The 22,681-nt window shown below is 35.6% G+C and overlaps 1 protein-coding gene across 2 annotated transcripts; it reads left to right on the top strand.

The window, feature by feature from the left end:
• Positions 1-13,604: 13,604 nt before the first annotated feature.
• On the top strand, positions 13,605-18,191 carry mnx2b (motor neuron and pancreas homeobox 2b). 2 transcript variants are annotated; one of them, XM_043240711.1, is made up of 3 exons: positions 13,605-14,330; positions 16,214-16,374; positions 17,464-18,191. In XM_043240711.1, exons 1-3 carry the CDS (start codon positions 13,901-13,903, stop codon positions 17,842-17,844), a joined length of 972 nt encoding a protein of 323 aa, XP_043096646.1. In that variant the 5' UTR covers positions 13,605-13,900; the 3' UTR covers positions 17,845-18,191. The 2 variants fall into 2 exon arrangements, with proteins under 2 accessions (XP_043096646.1, XP_043096637.1); XM_043240702.1 differs by having other exon boundaries at positions 13,605-14,354.
• Positions 18,192-22,681: the final 4,490 nt, after the last annotated feature.

The following is a 22,681-nucleotide window of genomic DNA, read 5'->3' as shown; positions in this document are numbered from 1 at the left end:
TTAGATTTTGCCAAGTGATTAGATGAAAGTGTTTCATCAGGGGCAACAAAAAGTCTCTTTTGCTAAGGGTGCCGCGAGGTTGGGGGAATCAATAACTTTTTATTTGCCTCAGGGTCGGCACAGGTTGGATGTTATTGATGCTCTTAAATGCATCACAACTCTCTTTAGTCGAGGAGCGCGAAATGCTGAGGTAGGCTAGAAAGTGGCCTAGTCCGGGGACGACAACATATGTTTTGAAACCCACTTACATATGCAACATAACGGTCAAATATTCTGGATTGCTTGTGCTAACATTGTCGCAAAATAATTTGAGGAAGTTACCAAAATATTATTTGAGGTAGCATGCTATTTAATAAATTGCTCAAAAAAAATTAAAAGAGTTTGCTTTAGATTTGGAGAAATAATGCATCAGTTGCTCACCGATGGATCCTCAGTGAATGGGTGCCGTCAGATTGAGAGTCCAAATAGCTGATAGAAACATCACAATAATCTACAAGTAATTCACACCACTCCAGTCCACCAGTTAATGTCTTATACAGTGAAAAGCTGTGTTCTTTTAAATGTTATACTGTCCAAAATAGTGTCTGTAATACATAATATCGCTTACTACAGTAAAAAGTCAATCTCCTGTTGTCTTCTCACGTCAAATTCCACCAACTGTGCAACTATGTTAAAAGTGCTGTATTTGTGCATGTTTCTGTTCTGACTTTTCCACTGGAAAACGCAATATTATGCATAGAGGATTCATATTTTAGCCAGAGGCAATTAAGTAAAGTAAAATAAAAAACTCCTAGATGAAATTGTTTCTTACAAGCATGCAGCTTTCTACTTCGCGAGCGATTCATTGATGGAATGGAGTGGTGTGAATTACTTGTGGATCATCGTGAAGTTTTTATCAGCTGTTTGGACTCTCATTCTGACGGCACCCATTCACTGCAGAGGATCCATCGCTGAGCAAGCGACGAAATGCTACATTTCTGCAAATCTGTTCTGATCTCTAATAGTTTCTTACATGTAAACATATTGGATTCCCCATGCTTTATGTTTTCGAGGTGTCATTTAATATCTGCAGCATAAACGGCGCAGGACACAGTTAACACTTAGGGTTAGGGTTCGTTTCGAATGTCACACTCAATTGCTTTGCAACATTTCATTAGGCGATTCATTGATTCATTGATAATAAAGTCACCTCCTACAGTACAAATCTTGCAACCTTGACACCAAATCTAGGAATCAGCTTGCCACAAAACCTCAGAAGTCCTTGAGCCGTCCTTGCTTACCGTATCTGTATATCTTTTATTGTTTTGTTCCTTTTTTCACCAGCTTGATCAGTGCGATGGTTACATTCATCTTCTGCTCTGCTGTGATTGTATCTAATTGACAGATCAGGACTTCATTAAAGCAGATTAAGTGTGAGGGAAGACGGGCAAAACACAGTGTTGTGTCGGTGAACGGGGTGACGGTGAAGGGGAGAATTAGCTGATTAAAATGGACAAGAGCGTGGACATAAGGTGGGAGGGGCTGCGGGTGATTGATGGGCAGTTGTAGCAGGTTGAAGTGTTTGGGTAAGGCCTGTCAGCAGGCTGGTAGAGAATGAGTGAGGTGTCTTCATCAATTTAGAGCCATTATCATGTCAAAAGGAGAGATGCCATCTGCATGAGACTGCTTTGCAGGCAATCAATCTCATGTGAGAAAAGAGTGTGTGTGTGTGTGTGTGTGTGTGTGTGTGTGTGCGTGCATCTATTTCTTTGTATTGTACTGTCTTGCAAACATGCACTATTACTATGAACACGAACGCATTCAGATATTTTGGGGCTAGTTGTCAAACAGTAAAGGGCAGTGCTTCAGTATTATTAACTAAAACTTAAACTTATATATAAGTTAATAATAATTAAAATGACCTTGCACTTCTAAAATAACCTAGCCAAGTTAAATTAAGTTGACATACTAAAATAACTAGAACTAAAAGTTACAGTAAAACAATAATGAATTATATTATTAAAATGAATTATATAGAATATTAATTAAAAAAAAAAATTACTAATAAAGTATTCAAAATTCACTATATAAAAGTGTGATACTAAATAACATTAAACAATATCATTTTCAAGCAATGTCTTTGTGTTTTAACTTAAAAATATTTGATATTACAAAAACATTGACAACAAATAGTAATTTAATACATTTAATAATAATTTTCAAAATATTTTTCTATTTATCTGAAATTATGTTACATTTAAGGTTTAATTTATTATAATAATAATGACATGTAATATTCAATATTTAATTCATTGACACTTTCAGTGTGTGTTCAGTGGGCTGTCTCTTTTTGTTTTCTGTGTTAAAAATAAAAATACAATAAAAACAGCTTTTTTTTAATGCAGTAAACTTGCCCCGGTCTTCCATATGCTGAAACCGCACAAACTGTCAAATGCTTAAAAGTCTTTTTAGGTACTTTTGCATTTGTGTTAAGCAAAGGTTATAAACGCACACCCATAAATTCACGCGCACCCCTCCCCTCTCAGAGCATCTTTACCGTAAGCCCGTTTAATTTTCCTGAAATAGGCAGGTGACAGCCGCTTCATATTGATGGAGTGCGTGGAGACAAATGCAAAGATGGAGTGACACACTGTTATCTGTCCCCAGACGCTGTTCATCCTCTCATCTCATTGCATACACAAACACACACATTTATCCGGTTACTTTTTAGTATCACTTATCATGATTACAGTGAGAAAGCGGTAACCATTTGCGTTAAACACCTTGCTGGAATGTTGACACAGAGAACAGTTGATAAGAGATATCAGCAGCGGTCGAAATGAACCCATGAGAGTTTAATAGTATTTTTGACCTCTTTAAAGCTATATCAGGTTTATAAATCACTGTATGAATTACGCATTTCATGCAACTGCATTTCTAATGCCTGATGGCTGTGATATGTAATCATTTAGAAATTCGAATTTGCAATCTGGAAATGCAAACGTTAGTGTTACGATTGCTCGAATGATGTTTATTATCAGTTTCGGCAGGGACGCGCAGCAATGAGGGGAAACGTTGAACGAGGGGAAGGAACTCAGGATGGCAGCACCTTTAATGGCTGTAATTATACCAAGTGGATGGTTCCACTCTGGATTACAACCTTCTGCCACAAGCTGAAGTGCTCTGATAAACGAGGTGCGTAATGTTTCGAGACGCACAAATGCACAGGTTCACACGGATACATGCACATGTGTGCACGTACATTCATCTCCCTGAAGCTTTGCGCAAGAGTATTTCACCTGTCTGGTGAGATGCAGGCCTATTAAGCATTACAGAAATGAGTCATTTTCTGTTACAGCATTCATTAGTACCACTGTATTGGTGCTGGAGAGTTTTCTGTGACTCGTTCTGTAGGTTATATCAATACATCGATAGGTGGTGTCATGTGACATCTTTATTTGTTCATTCATTCAATCGATCTGTCAAAAAACTACTTCGGAAATAAAAAAGCGACTTGCTGAATTAGCAATTTACTAGCACATTACTCTTAATATTTTACCACCATATGACAGAAATAGTAAAGGCAGTACAGAAAACTCATTTACCCGATTCTTGTTGATTTTGAGAATGAGCCATTGAATTATTAATTTAATATTTCTTCAGAAATGGTCATTCATTTAGGAGACAAAGTCAAAAAAATTTTTTTTTAATTATTTGGTTAATCTCTGCGTCATTCAAAAATGTATTTTAATTTGAATATTAACATCGGGCTCGAGCCTATGCAATTAACTGAACGCCTTATTGATAACTGGAAATTTTAAAGCGATATCACATGCGCATCTCACGTTATGATGCTTAAAAAAAACTATTTCGAGATATGAAGATGTCTCCATTGCTTGTAGGCATACCATGGTCTTGTTTAAATCCTAATGAACCCTAAGTAGTAAAGTACTCGTTACAAGCGCAAGTCTCGTTTAGCCTAATGCAATACATGTAGCAACTTTTTTTTTTCATCATCAAGGAGTAATGCAGTTTAACCAATTTCATAAGCAATAATCCTATAAAATAGCTTAGAAAAGTAACAGCACTAGATGCTGCTAGATTTGAGGTAGGCATATCATTCGCTCTATAAAAAAAAACATACTTTATTTTCAATCGTAATTAATGAGAAGTCACTTTTTATAGTTATTGCGAAATAAATAATATGTAAGTGAATTCTCACAACCTTAAGACTACATGTTAAATCAACAAGTGCCCAAAGTATGAATTCTGCGGCATTTGGAAAGCATTTAAAGCTAATTTTCCCTTTATTTATATTAGCGCGTGCAAAGAGCAATCCTTTATGTTTAAGTCTGACAGTGTGCGCTGCCTTGATTAAACACGTTGAATGTGTTTTATAAGTGGGCGTGGCTCCTCATTTCAGTCAATTAGGTGCCGGCACCAGGGCCACAGGGCCATCTGTGTAAAACGACATGAACTAATTGACCCGTCCTCCTCTGGACGAGTGCGTGAGAGAGGAGGAGAGGGGGATGCTGCGATGAGAGTGATGAACGGCAACGTGTCAGATCGGCACACAGATTAACCTCAGGTCCAATCGAGCGCCAGTTAATTAACCCTACTGATGAAATGAACTGAGTATTATATCCCCCAACCACATCCATCAATGACATCGCTGACTGAGATGCAAGGATTTGGAAAAATCAGAAAACATGCTTCAATTTATTATTTTGTTAGTTAGTTTGTTTAAATAAAAATAACAGCTAAACAAAGCCAAACACTTATCTATTAGTTTACATTTTTGCATTAAATTAAATAGATTTTTTTTCAAATGTTATTTGTTTTGCCATGTGTATACTTAATTAAAAAATCATTTTTTAATCCTATAGTCAAACAATGGTTTTATAATTACAATGATGTTATATATTAGTTATATGTGGTAAATGTTGTCTTCATTTAAATTAAAAGTATTAGATTTTAACTTTTGTTGCAGTGCACATCTATCAAATAATGACTACATTCTGTATTCCGTTATCAGTAGTAAAAAATATTCCGTAATAAATTAGGAATGCATGAAAAAATATTTTGTATATATGTACCAGAGATCAATCGAAATGCAAAACGTCTTGCTACGAATACTCAGTAGTGAGCTGTGGCAATGTGTGCTCATAAATGATATAATGATTCAGGCTGAAGTCAATATTAGGTTCATTGCTTTCCATACTCATATTCTAATGCAGCCACTCGACGATGCTGCGGCCTTTACCTAGCAACTGTTGATGAATGTCGTCCAATAAGAGCTCGAGCGAGATGTCGGACTCCATTTGATCACAGCTGAGGTGACACAGACACTCAATCGAAATGCTGCCACCAAAAAGCCATTTGTTGTCCAGACAATTTATGAGGAATTGAATAAAATTCCTCAGCTCGACTGAGTAATTGATTTTTTCGTTCCGCAGTCCAATAGTCGTCAAAGCTCGACAGTCGGCGGTGAAGTGCAAAACTGGCACGTGTTGCAATATCAACAGGGTTCCTATTGGCAAAACCGTTAGACTACTTAACTCTATAACCTCAATCTATAGGGTCAATAATTTGGGCATAAAGCTACTCACACAGACTTCTACCCAGACATTGTAAATCAGATTTTCATAGCACTGAAAGAATTTATGTTCTTCTTAGAAGTCTTTATTTATGTATGACAAGATCCTGATAAGATTAAAGTAAGAATTATCCACAAGATACGGTTATAGGACATATTTGAAGTATTTCACGTCTCACAGAAAAAACATTTTTGGTTCCTGAAAGATATTGAATCATTTTTTTTCTTAATGTGAAGAAGATTTGAATATTCTAAGGAATCTTTTTCCACTATACAATAGGTTCCAAATGTTAGAGGGTCACCATGGAACCAGACAGCAATAAAAAAACTACTGTTAAGTGTACAATTTCATTTTATTTTAGCTCTTTTGTGTACGGTTATGTTGACATAGCCCACAGGATAGCAACAGCTTCCTTATCTGACTGATAAAAATGACTTTCGTTGGTGTTAACACCAATTCAGTCATATTCATTACATCAATAAAGCAATTCATTTAGATTTAAATGAAGCGCTTTTTAGTTCACCAAACTAAATTTTCTAAAACCAATGCTTTATTTTAAAGAGATAGTTTACCCAAAAATTAAACAGATGACAACTGTTTCAAAACCTTCCACTTTTATGATTTTATTTTATTATTTACTATTATTTAACCACATAATGGAAGTCATCGAGGACATTGTTTGTACCCAAAGTACTTAAAAATATTTTCCTTGGAATTCCACTAACCTGATTTCATGAAAGCGCATATAATTAGTACGCCCAATAAAAACGAAAACTTGTGCAATTTTTTGCATAAACTAAGATAACAATAACAACTACAACAACATATTTCTGCTAATTGATGTGGTGCTTTCTCAACAAAACAACCTGCAGCTAGAAATGTCTAAAACGTTTATTATGGCGATAGTTCAGAAAAGAAATGTCCAGTGAGCGGCGTTAAAAGCTTCAATAATCTATTGTTTTAATTAACTTACAACCTCTACTAAATCCTACCCTTTTCCTAAGCAAAGAAACACATTTGCTAAGGCAACAATGCCATTTTAACCAATGCACTGTTATACCAGGTAGGATACCAAGCATGTTTACTATCAGAAAAAGCCATATGGAGCTTGTTATATGCTGCAAATATCCAAATGTATACATTTATTACTCGTGCAGGCAGTACAGTAAAAGTGTTTTGAGGTCATAATGTTGCACTACGTTGCCAAATTAAATCTTAATTCACAATTTTAGCGAACCTTGGATAAAGATACGATCAATTATGATTTCTTTTGAAAAGGCATTTTCTTCACAACAATTCAACTCAACTCATGCCCACAGATAAGTCCATTTTGGACCAACAGATGGTCATTCTTTCACTCTTTATCATAATCAGACAGTTTGATGTCCACTTTTCTGTACGCTTAAATAGATGTCCTGTTCGTGCATATCAATGCAAATGTTTTACCAAGGACAAATTGAAGTGGTTAATAGATGGTGTCAGCATCTGCTGCCCACACACACTCACATTTTAACATAACATGTCTGTGTCATTAATCAAGCCATTTAGGCGCCGTGTGAGCTGTCACAATTGTTGTCTGGGAAGTCTTCAATTCTCGCAGGTCATTAGAGGGAACGTGCGAGTGAGACAATGGAAGAAAAGAGAGGGCTGGTGGGGCATTGTTCTCCGAGGGTTGTCCTCTCGTAGGATGTGGAGATAAAGCTTTCAGGCCAGGGAGGCAAAGAGAGGTCAGTGTCTAAGCGGGGAGATGTTTCTCACCCATCTCTGAGAACGACTTGAGCTACATCCATTGTGTCTAGGATTAAAGTAATACCGAGAAACAAGAACGTCCTAACTGAACCGCGGCCTGAACCGTGGCTTAAATAAATTCTTCAAATAAAATGGCTATCTAAAACTATTCAAAATAATTTCGGAAACTGAAATAGAGCTGAAATAAAACATAACATTAATATGATATAAGAAAATTAGACTTGCGGCGAAAATTGTACTGGCAATCAAATTAAACAAATACAATATGAATATTTACAATTTAAATAAATTGCAGTGTGTTTTACAAAAGATGCTATTTAAGAAAACACCGTTTCTTTTTTTATTTGCGATTTCAAGGTGAAAATTATTAGTTTAAGTTTTAAAACGACTAAAACTAAGGTTAAAATGTAAATTAATTTAAGCTAAAATTAAAACAACATTAATAATAAAAATGGTAAACAATGCAAATTAATATTATAAAGATAAAAGCCGATTCAAAAATATTTAATGCTATATAAAAAAAAAACACTACATTTTTAAAGAGTAAAATCTACTAATAAAAAAACGAATACAACTGACAAACACATAAAATAGCCAAAACCCATGAGAATATATATAAAAAAAATTGTAAATCATGCGAAAACAACTTTAAGTGTGTTGTGTGTGTCATTCACAAATGATACCGGACCAATTACGCACCAAATTATTATGCAATTTATTATTTATGGTTAAGCACCACATAGAAGTACGCTCAAAATCTGTATGATATAACTGGTTAAGTATCACGATGACTTGCAATCAAAAGACCAAAGGCCGTGTCATTTAACGATTAAGCGATTAGCAGGTTATCTACTGAATTCAATAATCAATTCAAAAGCGATGCTTTTATTATTTCGCCATTTGCATTGCAAGCTAACCAGAGGCGACAGCTGTCAGTGAATCTGTGCTGCAGCGCAGGGTTAATTTTTAAAATTACTCTCATAATCGCCTTGAACTTATATTCGACGGTATAAGCCGCAGGTCTCGATTACTTCCCTGTAACGAGTTGAAAGCGCCCCGACTCCATCCCAACCAAAGGTTGCCATTCTCAGACAAATTAGCCAATAAAGGCCACACTTACTGTGTGCTAATGACTTTAACTTCCTCATTGACTTTATATGTCACTTCGCCGCCCAGCTTCAAAGGCGATTCATTGTAATCCATCGCAAAACCAACATCAATTAGCACATATGCTGTAGGTAAGTGCCTAGGCAGGGAGATAATGAAAGATTAGTGAGAGCGGGAACCGGACAGCAGGAGACACTGGGAGAAAGGAAACTTCAAAGCCTTCAGGCTTCTCTCTTAAGGGAAGAGATAATGGTGCGTTGAGATAGCAGGGATATCAGGGTGAAAGTAATTATCTCTTCTTGTGTGTGATTGGTACAATATGGGTTGTTTATCTACAAGCACACAATGAGGCCCTTGTGTGGGGCCATAAAAAAACCTGGTTGTTAAAGGTGGCCCATTAAACCGCCATAAACCTCACACCATCTCTGGAAGCGTAAGGTGTGTTAGTTACCTGTGTGGAGAAAAAAACAAAAAAAACAGGTGGCTCATTCCTGATCTGCAGAACCGTTTGAACTTTTAAAAATACTGAAAATGCTTTCATTTAAAGGGAATAGTCAAACATTTTAATTCTGTCATCGGTTGATCACCCTGGAGGAGTTGCAAATCTGCGAGAATGTCTTTGTTCGGCCGAATGCAAAGGAGGATATTTTGAAGAAAGTCTGTGATCGAGCTGTTTTGGGTCACCGTTGACTTCCATAGTATTTTTTTGGCCTAAAATATCTTCCTTTGCGCCTCGGCAGAACAGAGAGATTCATGCAGGTTTGGAACTGCTTGAGCAAATGATGACAGACTTTTAAGAAGGAAGTTTGGTTCTGGGTCATCTTAAGTAACAGTGACAAGGAAGCATGTTTTCTTATTGCATTTTTTTAATGATCAAACAATTCTCTTTAAATGTCATATTAATTTCCTCAAATATAATATATACAATTCTATTTTATAACTATGTTATTTTATTTGTATATGTAATATTTCTTGTTGATCTCTTTATTTACATTAGGAGTTTTCCAACTTGCAAATTATATTATATTATATTATATTATAACTTCCTGATGGAGGATGTCAGAAAAGAACTGTTTTTTTGTGCATGAGGAAACAGGGGAAAAAATCAAACAATCAAAAAGATCAAACAATATTCTCATACTGTTCGTAATTAAAATGTTTAATTAAAGAAGTCGTTTGCCATGCACTTGGAGTCGTTCAAGAGTTTAATCGTTTAAAACGTTATTTTAAATGGTATTGTAATAAAAGCTAAACAACTGCATTTCATTCTTCAAAAAAAGAATGTAGATATTAAACATTAATTAATTAATTAATGTGTAAATAAACAATAACTAATGTTAAAAACAAATTCGGTCAGTGCTATACTGCATACGCTATGCTGCAACAACGTCCATGTTTTAAATAAAGTGTACAAATAAGCATGTTTTCAGACGGAGAGGACAGGAGGTGTCATGATTATCTCAGAAGTCATCTTATCTGAACAAATGACTACTTCCTGAACCATCACAGAGTCATCGTAGCCATGGAAAAACTGATCAACATAATAAAGCTGCATCATTTAATCCCAGCCGGGATGAATTTATGAGTCTCGATGAGCCACAACAGATAAAAGCATATTAAGTTTAGCTGAAGGTGCACATCGAGGACAAAAACATTGATAAATAGTGATTTTGAGTTGCTTTCTGGCATTTGGGTAAAAGCTGGACATTTATCAGAGTTCAAAAGCGATGCCAGGGAAGGACCTGTCCTCAAAGATGTGTTCAGAGCAGGAATAATTAGTATAATGCATTAGATGAAACCGCATGCTAATTTTTCAAAAGCTGGTACGCTAAAAGGGCTTGTGAATGGCACACGTTCTAATAATAAACTAGATTTTGCCTTTTTTAAAATTGTTAGCTATGCGTGTCTTTTCAGGGTGTCATTATTGTTCCAGACTATTTTTTGCTGTGTAATATGTTTTATATGCACATGTTTGAACGAAAAATAACCAACCGGTCAGTTTGCGCCAGACTGGAATTTGGGTCATGCTAATCAGACGTCTGTTTCATTTACACTGAAATAAAAGAAACGGCTGACTCAGACAGAGGATCAAAGAGAGGTCGTAAGATGTACTAAGACGTCCGCCGGTCACGGCTGTGTGATCTGTGCGGAGCTGCGATAATGACCGCGAAATATGCCTGTAATGGGTGATAAGGCCTTTAATGTTCTGTAAACGCGACAGGTACTAAAGTTTACAGGCCTAAAATTAAATGATAAACTTTGACTTTGAAGGGCATATCGGCGCTTGATGAACCGTGATGAGTTCATTGAAACATGAAAAAAAGTGAAAATGAAAATTTACTCAGGATTGCCTCATGAATCATTATGAAACGTCGAACTTTTAAAACCGCCGCTTCCTTCTAAAACAGCCCTCTAAATGAGTCAAATAGTTTAGTGATGTTTCTTTCAAAAATGCAGCATTTTGCTTCACAAGATGTCAACGGACAGACTGGAGTTAGATTAGTTGTGGATTATTGTAATGTTTTTATCAGTTTTATGAACAAGTGACACAATGCTAAATAAAAAAAATGTTTATATATATATATTAATTTAATTATTATTAAATGTTTTATATATATTTTTGAATGTTTATGTATAGTTTATAGTTAACAAAACAAATAAATAAAAAACTATATATATATATATATATATATATATATATATATATATATATATATATATATATATTTATTTATTTATTTATTTTTTTTTATTAATTTATTTATTTTCATTCAATATGATATTGATAAAAAAGTTACTGATAACAAAGTCCTTAACTAAGTAATTAGGACTATATTAGGTTACATTTTTTTAAAGCTCTATACTGCACTGTACATACATGAATAATTAAGGAACTAATTAAGGAAGTAGAAACATCTGAGACTAACGTGATTCTTAACCGAAACACAAAAGATGTCTATTAAATCACCCATGAAACATCAAAGTTATTTCGACATAACGTTTAGAAAGAACACCGGAGTAGCCTGCAGTAAAATTCACCTATATCTACATTTGCAAACACTTATAAAAATAATACAAAAATGTGTATTACAAAAAAAAGTTCAACGTAGTCTTTCAGCTGTCGTTGCACTGAATCAATGGTGAGCGCGCGACGAGCCCCGCTTCCATTGATTTCATTTCATCTGTGCACCTCTGTCCCGGGGTCCCAATGACGGGTTTACTGGCGGACTGCCTGCTTAAATGACTTTTAAATCAGAAGAGCGGCGCAGAGACCGAAGGGAGGGAGAGGTTGCTGCCCGGGAACACGCGGAGAGCACTCGGTTCCTCTCGAGCAAATTAGCTCTGCGGGTTTGTCTCAAACCTTGTTAGCTGCCTGTCTGGGCAGCATTTTTATCCTATTGTAATTTTATTAAAAACGCACTTCGATTTTGTAAAAAAAAAAAAAAACGTCTTATAAAAACTTTAATTTTAGCATTTTGTTTTCGTGCACAATAAAAGAGCTGGCCGGAGTAGACCGTACTGTGTGTTTGCGTTATCTAGTTAGGGAAAGTGCTGTCTAGATAGGGAACACGCTAGATTTGGAGACGCGGCCAGCATCAGGACCGAATTTGTTGGATAGAGAGGCGGGTCAAGGCGAAAATATCAGTTTGTGCCTCGTGTCCAGACTGTTTTCTGTGTTATTAATCCGCGCATGGCGATATTTAAAATGACAATTGCGAATTTCAATCCATTTCGTCTCGATTTATTGCGTGTTTACGACAAGCAGTCCATGGGAGAAATTAACGTTTTGAATGGATTGCCTTATTTATTTATAGTTTGTAACATATAGATCTACAGCTCTTTTTATTATTTGTATTTCCCCTCGTATAATGCATATAGAGTGTTTGCACTGGGATGCAGAAGACTCTCTATTTTTTCTCTACAACGATGATTATTTGTTTTACGATTTTATGCGGTCGGAAATTATTCTGGTTTTTCGTGTCTAATATCTTAGACATCTTAAGACCCCTCGTGCGTGCTATTATAAATGTTCAAGTCCGTGAAAATGATCATCAAATTGTATTTACGAAGCAACGAGATCTCAAAAGATAAATAAATGCTATTATTGTTATTATTATTATTATTATTATTATTATTATTATTATTATTATTATTATTAATGCTAGCTGCTGTAGATTGGATATTGAATGCATGCAGTTAGGTCTATTCCTATCTGACTTTTAATTTAAAAATATTTTATTTGCCTAAACCGAAAAAGTCTGGCAAATCTAGCCATTCCATTAATTCTAATGAAATATTTGAATTAAATCAATTGCTTTAAATATAAATGTTCCATAGGACGTGTTTTAGGTTATAGGACAACCTAAAAACGGAAACGTTATCAAACCCTTTAAGGCTGCAAATATTTAAAGCGCCGATAAGAGTAAATCATAAATATATAGGCTAATGCACACTTTTATGGACTACATATAACGCGAAGCCGTAAAACGCAATTATCTTGATATTATAGCCGAGTTTCTTTAAATAAGTCGTAAAAAATATTGCATCACGTATTAGTTTTAATATGTAGATGATACATCTTACACAACTGCTCGTTGAGGTTATGTGTTATATTTAGTGATGCTAATATAACGATGATAATTTAACATTTTATATTGTACATTCGCTTTACGCTCTCAGATATAAAAGTACGAAAGGTGTCGCTGGGGCCGTACTTTTTCCAAAAGTACACGTTTGTACTTAAAGGTCCATTTTGGCACCGAAAACACACATATTCGTGCTTAAAGTGTACATATTTGAATCTAACAGGTAAATATGATGCACGTTTCAGGTCTCAGAAATAGTAAAGCATCATCATCTTAAAGCATGTGCAAGTATAATATATTGCGCTTCTGTTAGACGAGAAGTTATTATTGTTTATAATTATTTTTGATGATTTGGGGATACGTTTAAGCCACTTTGGGAGCTTGGCTCTTCTCTGATGTGGGTTGAGGACCACGTCTCAGTCCAAGGACGTGCTCGAAGCGTCTATACTATGATTAGTTAATTAGAAAACTGTCAAGTGATCGACAGCCGCGGGACGAGCTCTGCAGCCAATCAGCGCGCACGCAGGCGTTATGAGTGAACCGTGAAGGCGCGGGGAGGTTCAGAGAGCAGAGCAGATGACAGAGATACACTTCTAAACAAAACAGCGCCTATATATATATATTTATAGTTTGATAAAGCGCTCGTATTCTTTCCGGGAGCGTTTTATTTTTCTGCGTAAAAGGTTTTGATATAGGCTGCTTGAATTACTCTGTACGTCTCACCGTTCCTAATGGGTAAATATCAGTCAGACTCACTCTAAATATCTATTTTATTAGAAGGGGAAATATAAGTAATCGCGATTAATACGCATGCATCTGTGCGTAAAACGCGGCTATCCGAGTGTCTCCCCGCGCAGTTCGTAACACCCCAAAAGCGTCGCAATGGAAAAATCAAAGAACTTCAGGATCGACGCGCTTCTGGCTGAAGAACCACACCGAGGGAGCCGAGAAGTGTCGCCTGGACTGAGCAGCGACAGCCCGACGGGGAGCCCGGTGTCCTGCAGGCGCGCAGACACTCCGTCCCCGCGCGGGACCCCTGGTGCCATACACCTCCAAACCGGAATCATACCCAAACCAGGGCTGCTCAATCTCCCACACCCAGGACTCACTTCGCTTCCAGGCATGTACACGACGCCCATGTACCCCATTTCAGCTTTGGGAGGTCAGCACCCTGCCCTGGCGTACTCGGGTTTTACGCAGCTGACGCAGCCGTACCCGGAGCAGCTGAAGGCGGCGGCGATGGCCGGGTCTTTACCGCTGGAGCACTGGATACGAGCCGGCATCATGGTACCACGACTGCCCGATTACACCTGTGAGTGGGGTAGCATTCAGATGAGTGGGTAACACTTTTAAATCACTAATAAACATTACATTTTCCTTAACACGTCAAAAATTAGATTCGTATAGAAAACCGAATATGCAGGGCACGAAATGTGTATAATATATATATATATATATATATATATATATATATATATATATATATATATATATATATATATATATATATATATATATACTTATATATGCTTGTAAATTGTAAAAATGCTTGTAAAATGCTTGTAAAAAGAAAGGCAAATAACATGAAGTATTTTTGTTTGGTAACACATACTGCTATATAACATTTTTTTTTTCTTTTACACTGCATAAGAATAATGTTTTATGGCATTTATTGCTATTTCCAATGCACAAATAATGTTTGTTGCTCATGACGCTTTTTAATCTTTCATTAAAAATAAGTTGATGCATTTAAACCTATATATTCAATCTAGAATTTAAAACACATTGTAGCTCATCGATACGCCTGTAAATAGTCATGCAATGGCTATTATTCACCTGTTTAAATATCACTGAATGATCTATAAAGGGTTATATAATATAATAATTATATACAATATTAATAATTACATATTCACGTGGCCAAAGTGCCGTTTTTATGCAATTAAAAACTACAAAAGCATTTGGTACAAATGGGGGGAGAAACAGAACAAGGTCTTACTCATTATTTGCACGCCTCCATCATTATAGCATCATTACTGTCCTACACCAAATTTTGTTGCATTACCGCCATTGTCAGTTTGAAAGCAAATATTGTAAAAGCTCATGAAATCCTTTTCAACATAATCAAAGGTGAGGAAAAGCAAACACACGGCGAGAGAGAGAGAGATGTGCTTACACACCTGTGACTCTCGAAAGACCCGGAGTTAATTTGTCACTAAGCAATTATGATGTTTATAACTTCTGTTTGATGGATTATTAAACTGAAATCATGGTGGTCACATGTGGCAAATTAGTTTGCTGAATTACATACCGCAATCTAGGTGCCTAAACGATAAGGCAGTGTCAGGAAATGACGAGCATATATTAGTTATTTCTACATTTGTTTGCGTAAAGCTGAAACGTTAAATAGCACATTAAAAAGCACGAACGATTTTACCACTCTTCACAGACATGATTGAAAGATTATATTATCCTTGGGCAGTTAAAGAAACGACGACTCGACAGTAAAGTCATTCTGACACTCGAACCGAACAATGGTGCGCACTGTGCTAACCGGGATTTACACCAAACTGTAATAATATAATTTTATTTTTGGCTTCTTTATAAAGCCGTAAATGTCCGCTGGATGGAAACTGTCTTTGTGTGAGAGAGAAACTATAAACAAACACCTTAAACGTACTGTAGTTCATCAATAAAATCCCAAAAGCGTTCATTGAATTTTCATTAAGTTAATGGCTTGCTCTTGCGTTTTATGGCCGCCCAGCCCCGCTTCCTCTGTGTTTAACAATAAGCTGCAGTAAAGCTATTATAGTAAATGATAGCTGCAAATTCCGGGCTTTCTTTTGTGTGTGTGTGTGTGTGTGTGACCCTGCAAGTCCTTGACATTATATAAAAGAGACAAAAATCTCGTAAAAATAATCTAGACGTGGATTACAGTTCCTTGCGTCCCTTTTGGCTCGTGCTTAATTTTTATATACAGGCACAAGAGGCCTGTTACTAATTTGGAAGGGATTTACGGTTTTAGCAATGACGCTAGCGCCGGCTTTTAAGCGGAAACGCTGCTTATTGTTGGTGCTCTCGTAGTTTATTTCAGGTGAAACCGCAGCGGAACAGTCGCATCCGTTAGCAGTGTTTAACTTAAGGACTTGTGTGTGTGATCTGTTCACGTCCTCGTTCTTTGTATTTGTCTTACAGCAGCCCCCCAGTCCGGTCTGATGGGTAAATGTCGTAGGCCGAGGACGGCGTTTACCAGTCAACAGCTACTGGAGCTGGAAAACCAGTTTAAACTTAACAAGTACCTTTCCAGACCAAAGCGCTTCGAAGTGGCCACATCGCTCATGCTGACTGAGACACAGGTAAAGGAGAGTGAAAGAAATGTTAAACCCAGGTTTTAGGTTAAAATCTAAAACCTCTGACTACGTGACCATTTTTTAGGATATTTTAATATATTTAAAAGTAGTTACTTATATTTCAAAGACAGCGCTTATGTGATAAAAAAGTATTGTGAAATATTATTAAAATGATAAATGTTTTCAATTTGAATATATTTTACTATAAATTATATATATATATATATATATATATATATATATATATATATATATATATATATATATATATATATATATATATATATATTTTCAGTAACACATTATCATTCAGAAATCTTATACTCAGATTTGATAATCAAACATGTCTAGTTAATATCAACGTTAGAAAACATTTATTTTTTTATATTTTACTTTTTGTGGAAACTGTGAATCATTTTTAGGATTATGTGATACATTAAAATCTTGTTTAATTTTATAAAAATCTTTACTGCCAATTTTGATTCATCCTAATTTATGATTCCTGAAAAAGTACAAATTTATTTCAAAAATTATATTATGAAAATAAATTATGTAAAATTAACATAAAAAATTTTATTATTAATTGAAAAGATATTTTGTAAATTTACTACCATAAATATATCAAAATGTAATTTTTTAATGGTAATATGTATTGCAAAGAACTTAATTTTGGCAATTTGAAAGACAATTTTCGCAATATTTGAATATTTTTTGCATATTTTTAAACGGTTGTATCTCAAGCAAATATTGTCCTATCCTAACAAACCATGAACGAAAAACGTATTTATTCATATGATTTCAGTTTTTAAAAAAAAGACTCTTTAGACTGGTTTTGTGGTCTAGGGTCACATATTTACAGTATGTACTTAAATTGCACTGAATATCCAATGCGTTTTACATTGGACAAAATAAAATGGTATTTTAATTCTACTCTTTAGAATGAACAAACAACATAAACAAATCATTGACAGCTACACCACATCACCCCAACTGTCTAAAAGTCAAAATTGAAATTCTTTAGTATATTTCTCTATTGATGTATTGGTTCAAATTTGTTGTTTTGCTTCTAACCTTATGTGACTGTGTGTAAAACAGGTCAAGATCTGGTTCCAGAACCGGCGAATGAAGTGGAAACGCAGCCGTAAGGCTAAAGAACAGGCCGCGCAGGTCGAGGTCGAGCGTCAACGCGGCGGAACCAAATCGACCAATGAGAGGCCGGGGAGAGACGGCCGCAGGGCCATCGCTCAGAGTGTGGAGGAGCACGAGGAGGACGACGATCTTGAGGAGGAGGAGGAGGAAGAGGAGGAGGAAGAGGAAGGGCAACACAAATTCGTAAACGACAACCTCAACGTAACACGTTCCACAGACTTTCTGCACCATGCGTCTGCGTTAAGATACCACCCCGACAGCCCGTTCTCTGACGACGACATGGAGGAGGTGGGAGGAGCCGACAGGAAGATCGGGGCGGGGTTATGAAAAGATATTTATATGGAACAGTGCAACAATATGCAACGATAAAGTTAAAGAACAGAGACTGCAAATGCCAAACTATTTAGCCACGCAAAAAGCCAGAATAAATTTCACAGATATGTGATGGTGTTGGTAAGTACAGGTGCCGATGAAACTCATACAGAGTAAACATTAAATGTAGTAATAAACGTTCAAGCTGTGTTCAAAAACTTGAAGACAGCAAAGGCCATCACAGATCCTCTCTTTCTCTCTCTACACATGCATACACTACTGTTCAAAAGTTTGGGGTTATTAAGATTTTTTATTTAGCAAGGATGTATTAAATTCAAATTAAATTGGATTGTTTAACTGTTTTCAACATGCAATACAAAATAAAATAATAATAATAATAATAATAATCGTGACACTGATGTAACAATGTTGAAAATTCAGCTTTGCAAAAAAAATATTTTCGCAATATATGAAACAAGAAAATTATAATTTCAAAGTGTAATAATATTTGATAAATTTTTTTTTAACAAAAAATAAGTGACTTCTTTCAAAAACATTAAAACCTCCAACCCCGTTTTTTAAAATGGTAGTGTATGTATTATTAATTTAATATTATTATAAATAATTTAACATGGTCTATTTTACCCAATATTTGCCACTGCTATACGCTAGCAACCTTTCCAATTTTAACCTCTGCTGAAATCAATTGTTCACATGAGGCGTGCTCTTTGTGTGACGCGTGGAAGTGCCGCCTGTGTAGAGCATTTCAGATTAGTCACTTAACAGGGTTTCATTTTAATTAGCAGAAAGCCTGTGCAGGCAGCAAGGCAGCTCGTGGCGTTTTTGAGCAGATCTTGATTACAGTTTCTGATTCGGTGTCCGAGAGCTATACGTCTTGTTTCTACAAGACGTAAAAGTTTATTTACTGTTTTTGCTCATTGTAAATAGCATTTTACAGCAAAACACGTTTGCTTCGTAACTATCGGCAGCAAATAATCCTGCTCAAATAATCCAAAAAAGCTGATTTTAAGAGTGAATAGAACATCTAAATTTCCATTTTTAGTACATATCTGGTGTTATTGTGCAAGATTCATAAGTGCACATTATGCCAAAGAAATAGCTAACGTAAGCAGATTTTTTGAAATCTTACAAATTGCTTACTGTAGTCTTACCGTAATAGAGATTTACAGCAAAAAAAATTACAAAATGATCTGAAATTAGATTCTCTGGAGGGTGTGTTTGACATTTGTTTGTCGTGTTGTTTCAGTGTGGCACTTTTCATAATCCAATCAATTCATAGGACTACGAGGATACACTCATAAACGCCAAAACGTCTTTCAAATGTAGCTAGTTTAACGTGTTGCTCAAACCAGAACAACTAAAAGGCATTGGATCTCGAAAAACACTATATTATCGCTTATTATATTTTTGTTTTGTACAATAAAACATGCATATAAATATTTATTTGCATTAAAAGTATGCATTTTTGTTTAAACATTCCCTCCACCTCTCACATGCATCATTTATTTGTGGGATGAAAAAGAGTTGGAGGCATGTATATTTCTATATGTGATGGTTACATTCATATGTGGCTCAATGTTTGTTCACTTTAATGTTATTTAAGAAAGTCAAAGCCTGTAATTTATTTGCATTAAGATGCGAGCGAGGTTGATACGCTGCTATAGTAATGTTATATTTGTTGCTGTAAATAGCCGCAAATAAATGAAATCAAAAACAAAACTGTGCCGGTGATTATGTTCAAAATCTGAATAAAGCTATTCCGTCATACTCTGTACAGCGAGATGATTGGGCTACACTATACTATACTAGACTTCAAAGTTATTTAGGTATTTCTGTGACATAAATGTTGTAAATAATGAATGCATAATATTATATTATGCAACAATATTAACAAAAAGTAAACATATTTAGAAATATAATACTTATATTTAACAGAGTAATAACCTTATGAGAGACAATACTGCATCTGGTTGAAAGAAGAAAATTACTTAAAGGGATAGTTGACACAAAAATGTAAATAGTCTTTAATTACTCACCCCCAAATTGTCTGAAAAAATGTAAACAGAGTTTTAACATTTATAGAATAAAATAAGGTTCAGAATTAAATCATTAAAATGCTTAAAATGCCGTATTATGGATTTTTCTTACAGCTGTAAGTTAATGAATCCAGTCAATAAATCTGAAAGTGTTCCATGTATAAAATTATTGTCTCTCAAAAGAAACAGTCGACCATGAATCGCTGAAACTAGTCGTTTAAAAATGGTCGTTTCGTGTTGACGTCGAAGTGAAATATTAGCATACTGTCCGCCCACTTGTTGCGCGTGGAGACCGGGGAAAACTTTTTTTTGGGTTGGTCTGAATTAAACTGCAAATTCATTATTTGCCACTAGGTGCCGCTTTTGAAGCGTTAAAAGCTAACAAACGCTGCATTAAATGAAATCGATCGTGCAAAGCTGACGCTATTTAAAAGGAAATGGCGTTACCGCTGTGGGCGCGGCCATTTGTAAATTCTGTGTCTCACTTCCGTTCTCATGCACGTTCAGCTATTTTTAGCTGTACAAAACCGTTTGTTTTGGGATTGAAATTTAGCGTGTCTTATGATATTTGAATGTATTATCTTAATAAGTAACACGCTGGTTTGTAGTGCAAACTGTTTACCGTTTACTGCACGTTGTTATTCTCCTCGTCATTTCCGTATAGCTCTAATGAACAGGAAGCCTCGCCCATAACCTTACTTCCGGTTGAAGAAGAGGTGGATAGTGGTTTGGAAAAGTGAATCATTTGGGAGTCGCTGAACATATGAGGTAAAAATAAATGCATATTATAAGAAAGCCTGTTGTTTTGGACTCCCCAAAGCTTTCATAACCCATTAAAAGAGGCACTTTAAAATTGTGACATCCATTTATGCGTGGTGATGCTCTCAGAAGAATATAAATTGTTAAATAAAGTTGTTTATTTCCACACAAAAGGTATTCTCAAAACATCATGGTTGATCCATTACTTTAAAGATGTCATTAAGTGTGTTAGTTGCAGTTCTGTTTATGGAGGGTCTGAAAACTCTCAGATTTCATAAAAAATGTTCTTCATTTGTGCTCCGAAGATGAAGAATGAAGGTTTTATAGGTTTGTAACGACATGAGGGTTAGTAATTTTTTTTTTGGGTGAACTATTCCTTTAAGTCACTGACTTAATGGGCAGCAAGAGAGCTGCCTTCGGATTCAGACACAACCAATGAGGCTGATTAACACGCTGGAGAATTGCAAATCGGCTGCTCATAATAAACCAGCTGAAAGAGGTTATTTACAGCCCAGCCTCTCAAATATGAATTACTTAGGCGGGTTTACTGATAGTCAAATAATTAAGTTAATGAAGAGGAAGTAAAGTAATCAGACCCTTGGTGATGATGTCATCGCGGTTATTACATTTATGCACACAAAAAGCAGAAAATAAATAATAAAAAAAAAAGCGAATTGATGGGAATACGACTGAAACAAGGCACTTTATTGGGCGTTTGTATGAGGGCGGTGATTAAATGCAGAACAAGTGCAGACAGCATAACTTCGCTGTCACGGGGGGCTCCGGGACAGCATCTTTATATAGTGATTAAATGCATTTTTAACTGGCCTCAGAAAGGTGCCTCTGCCTTGTTAAAACTCAACCAGACCGGGACATCGAGGACAGTCTGAGTGAGTTTACTCATTTTCAGAGATTGGACTACACAGGTTTATTTCCCGGGTAAGGAGAATAACATACGCTTCCTGAAGGGAGATTATAGGACTTTACAGCTCGAGGGTTGTCAATGAAACCCTCAAAAGTTTCACACTGGGTAGGGTTTAAAGTCAAGAAAAGGACATCTCGTACAGTCTACCTGATTAGGTAAATTGCACATTAACATTTGCTTTACATTTGGCAGACACTCTTTATCGAAAGTGACTACATTTTATCCGTTCATGCATCCTCTGGGGACGGAAAACGATGACCTTGGAGTTGCATGCGTCATATTCTTCATATCACAGCGTTAGAGAAAAAAGAAATAAACGAGAGACCCGAGTCATATCTTAAGATCATTTTTGACCTGAACCCTGTTGATTTAGGCCCATAAGAAAACACCCACAACATATTAAAAGCAGTTATTATTTTCTTTAAAAATCCATATCATCTCTGAAATGTTTTCAGTGCGGTAAACAAAAACTGATATACTGAGGACTACAGTGCATTACAACTGCATATAATCCAAAGTGGTGATTATTTTTCATATAGGCCTATTTGGAAAAGAAGGTAAAAAAAAAGGACATGTGCAGCAGTTTTCAGGCATTTACCTACGTTTTTAGGCCACATCTTATATTTACATTTAGTCATTTAGCAGGTGCTTTCATCCAAAGAGACTTATAAATGAGGGCAATTGAAGAAATCAAACCAATAATAAGAGCAATAATGTGCAAGCGCTGTGACAAGTCTCGGTTAGTGTTTGAATTTTTGTTCTTTGTTTAAGTAGATAGAGTTGAAAAGATAGATTAGAGAATGCTTATAAACTATTTAATTTTTAGTAAATGTAGACGACTCTTGCCTGTGCAAAGCTCTTCTTGTACACTCTTTCTGGAAATGCTTAATGGAAAAGTAATAACAGCCCTTAACACACATTAACCATAATTTTATTATAGTCAAAATGTAATAACATTTAGTTTTTTGCCAAATTGACTATACCAGTATAACACAAATACCGTAGTTAAACTATAGTTAGTGTAACAAAAAGAGCTAATTTGAGGTTACCGTGGTTTAGCTATAGAAACCGTTCTTTTTTATTGTTTTTGTTGTAGTAAAACCATGGTAAA

Source organism: Puntigrus tetrazona, chromosome 1, assembly GCF_018831695.1.
Source record: "Puntigrus tetrazona isolate hp1 chromosome 1, ASM1883169v1, whole genome shotgun sequence".
Lineage (NCBI taxonomy): Eukaryota > Metazoa > Chordata > Actinopteri > Cypriniformes > Cyprinidae > Puntigrus > Puntigrus tetrazona.
Note: the sequence above shows the minus strand (reverse complement) of the source record. Positions and strands in the feature narration are given on the sequence as shown.

What these genes read in the sequence shown, in the direction of transcription:
- mnx2b (XM_043240702.1), top strand. Translation starts at nt 13,901, where the DNA reads ATGGAAAAATCAAAGAACTTCAGGATCGACGCGCTTCTGGCTGAAGAA. An exon ending in GTGGGGTAGCATTCAGATGA is followed by an intron (nt 14,355 to 16,213) that starts GTGGGTAACACT and finishes TTTGTCTTACAG; the next exon opens with CAGCCCCCCAGTCCGGTCTG. An exon ending in TCATGCTGACTGAGACACAG is followed by an intron (nt 16,375 to 17,463) that starts GTAAAGGAGAGT and finishes TGTGTAAAACAG; the next exon opens with GTCAAGATCTGGTTCCAGAA.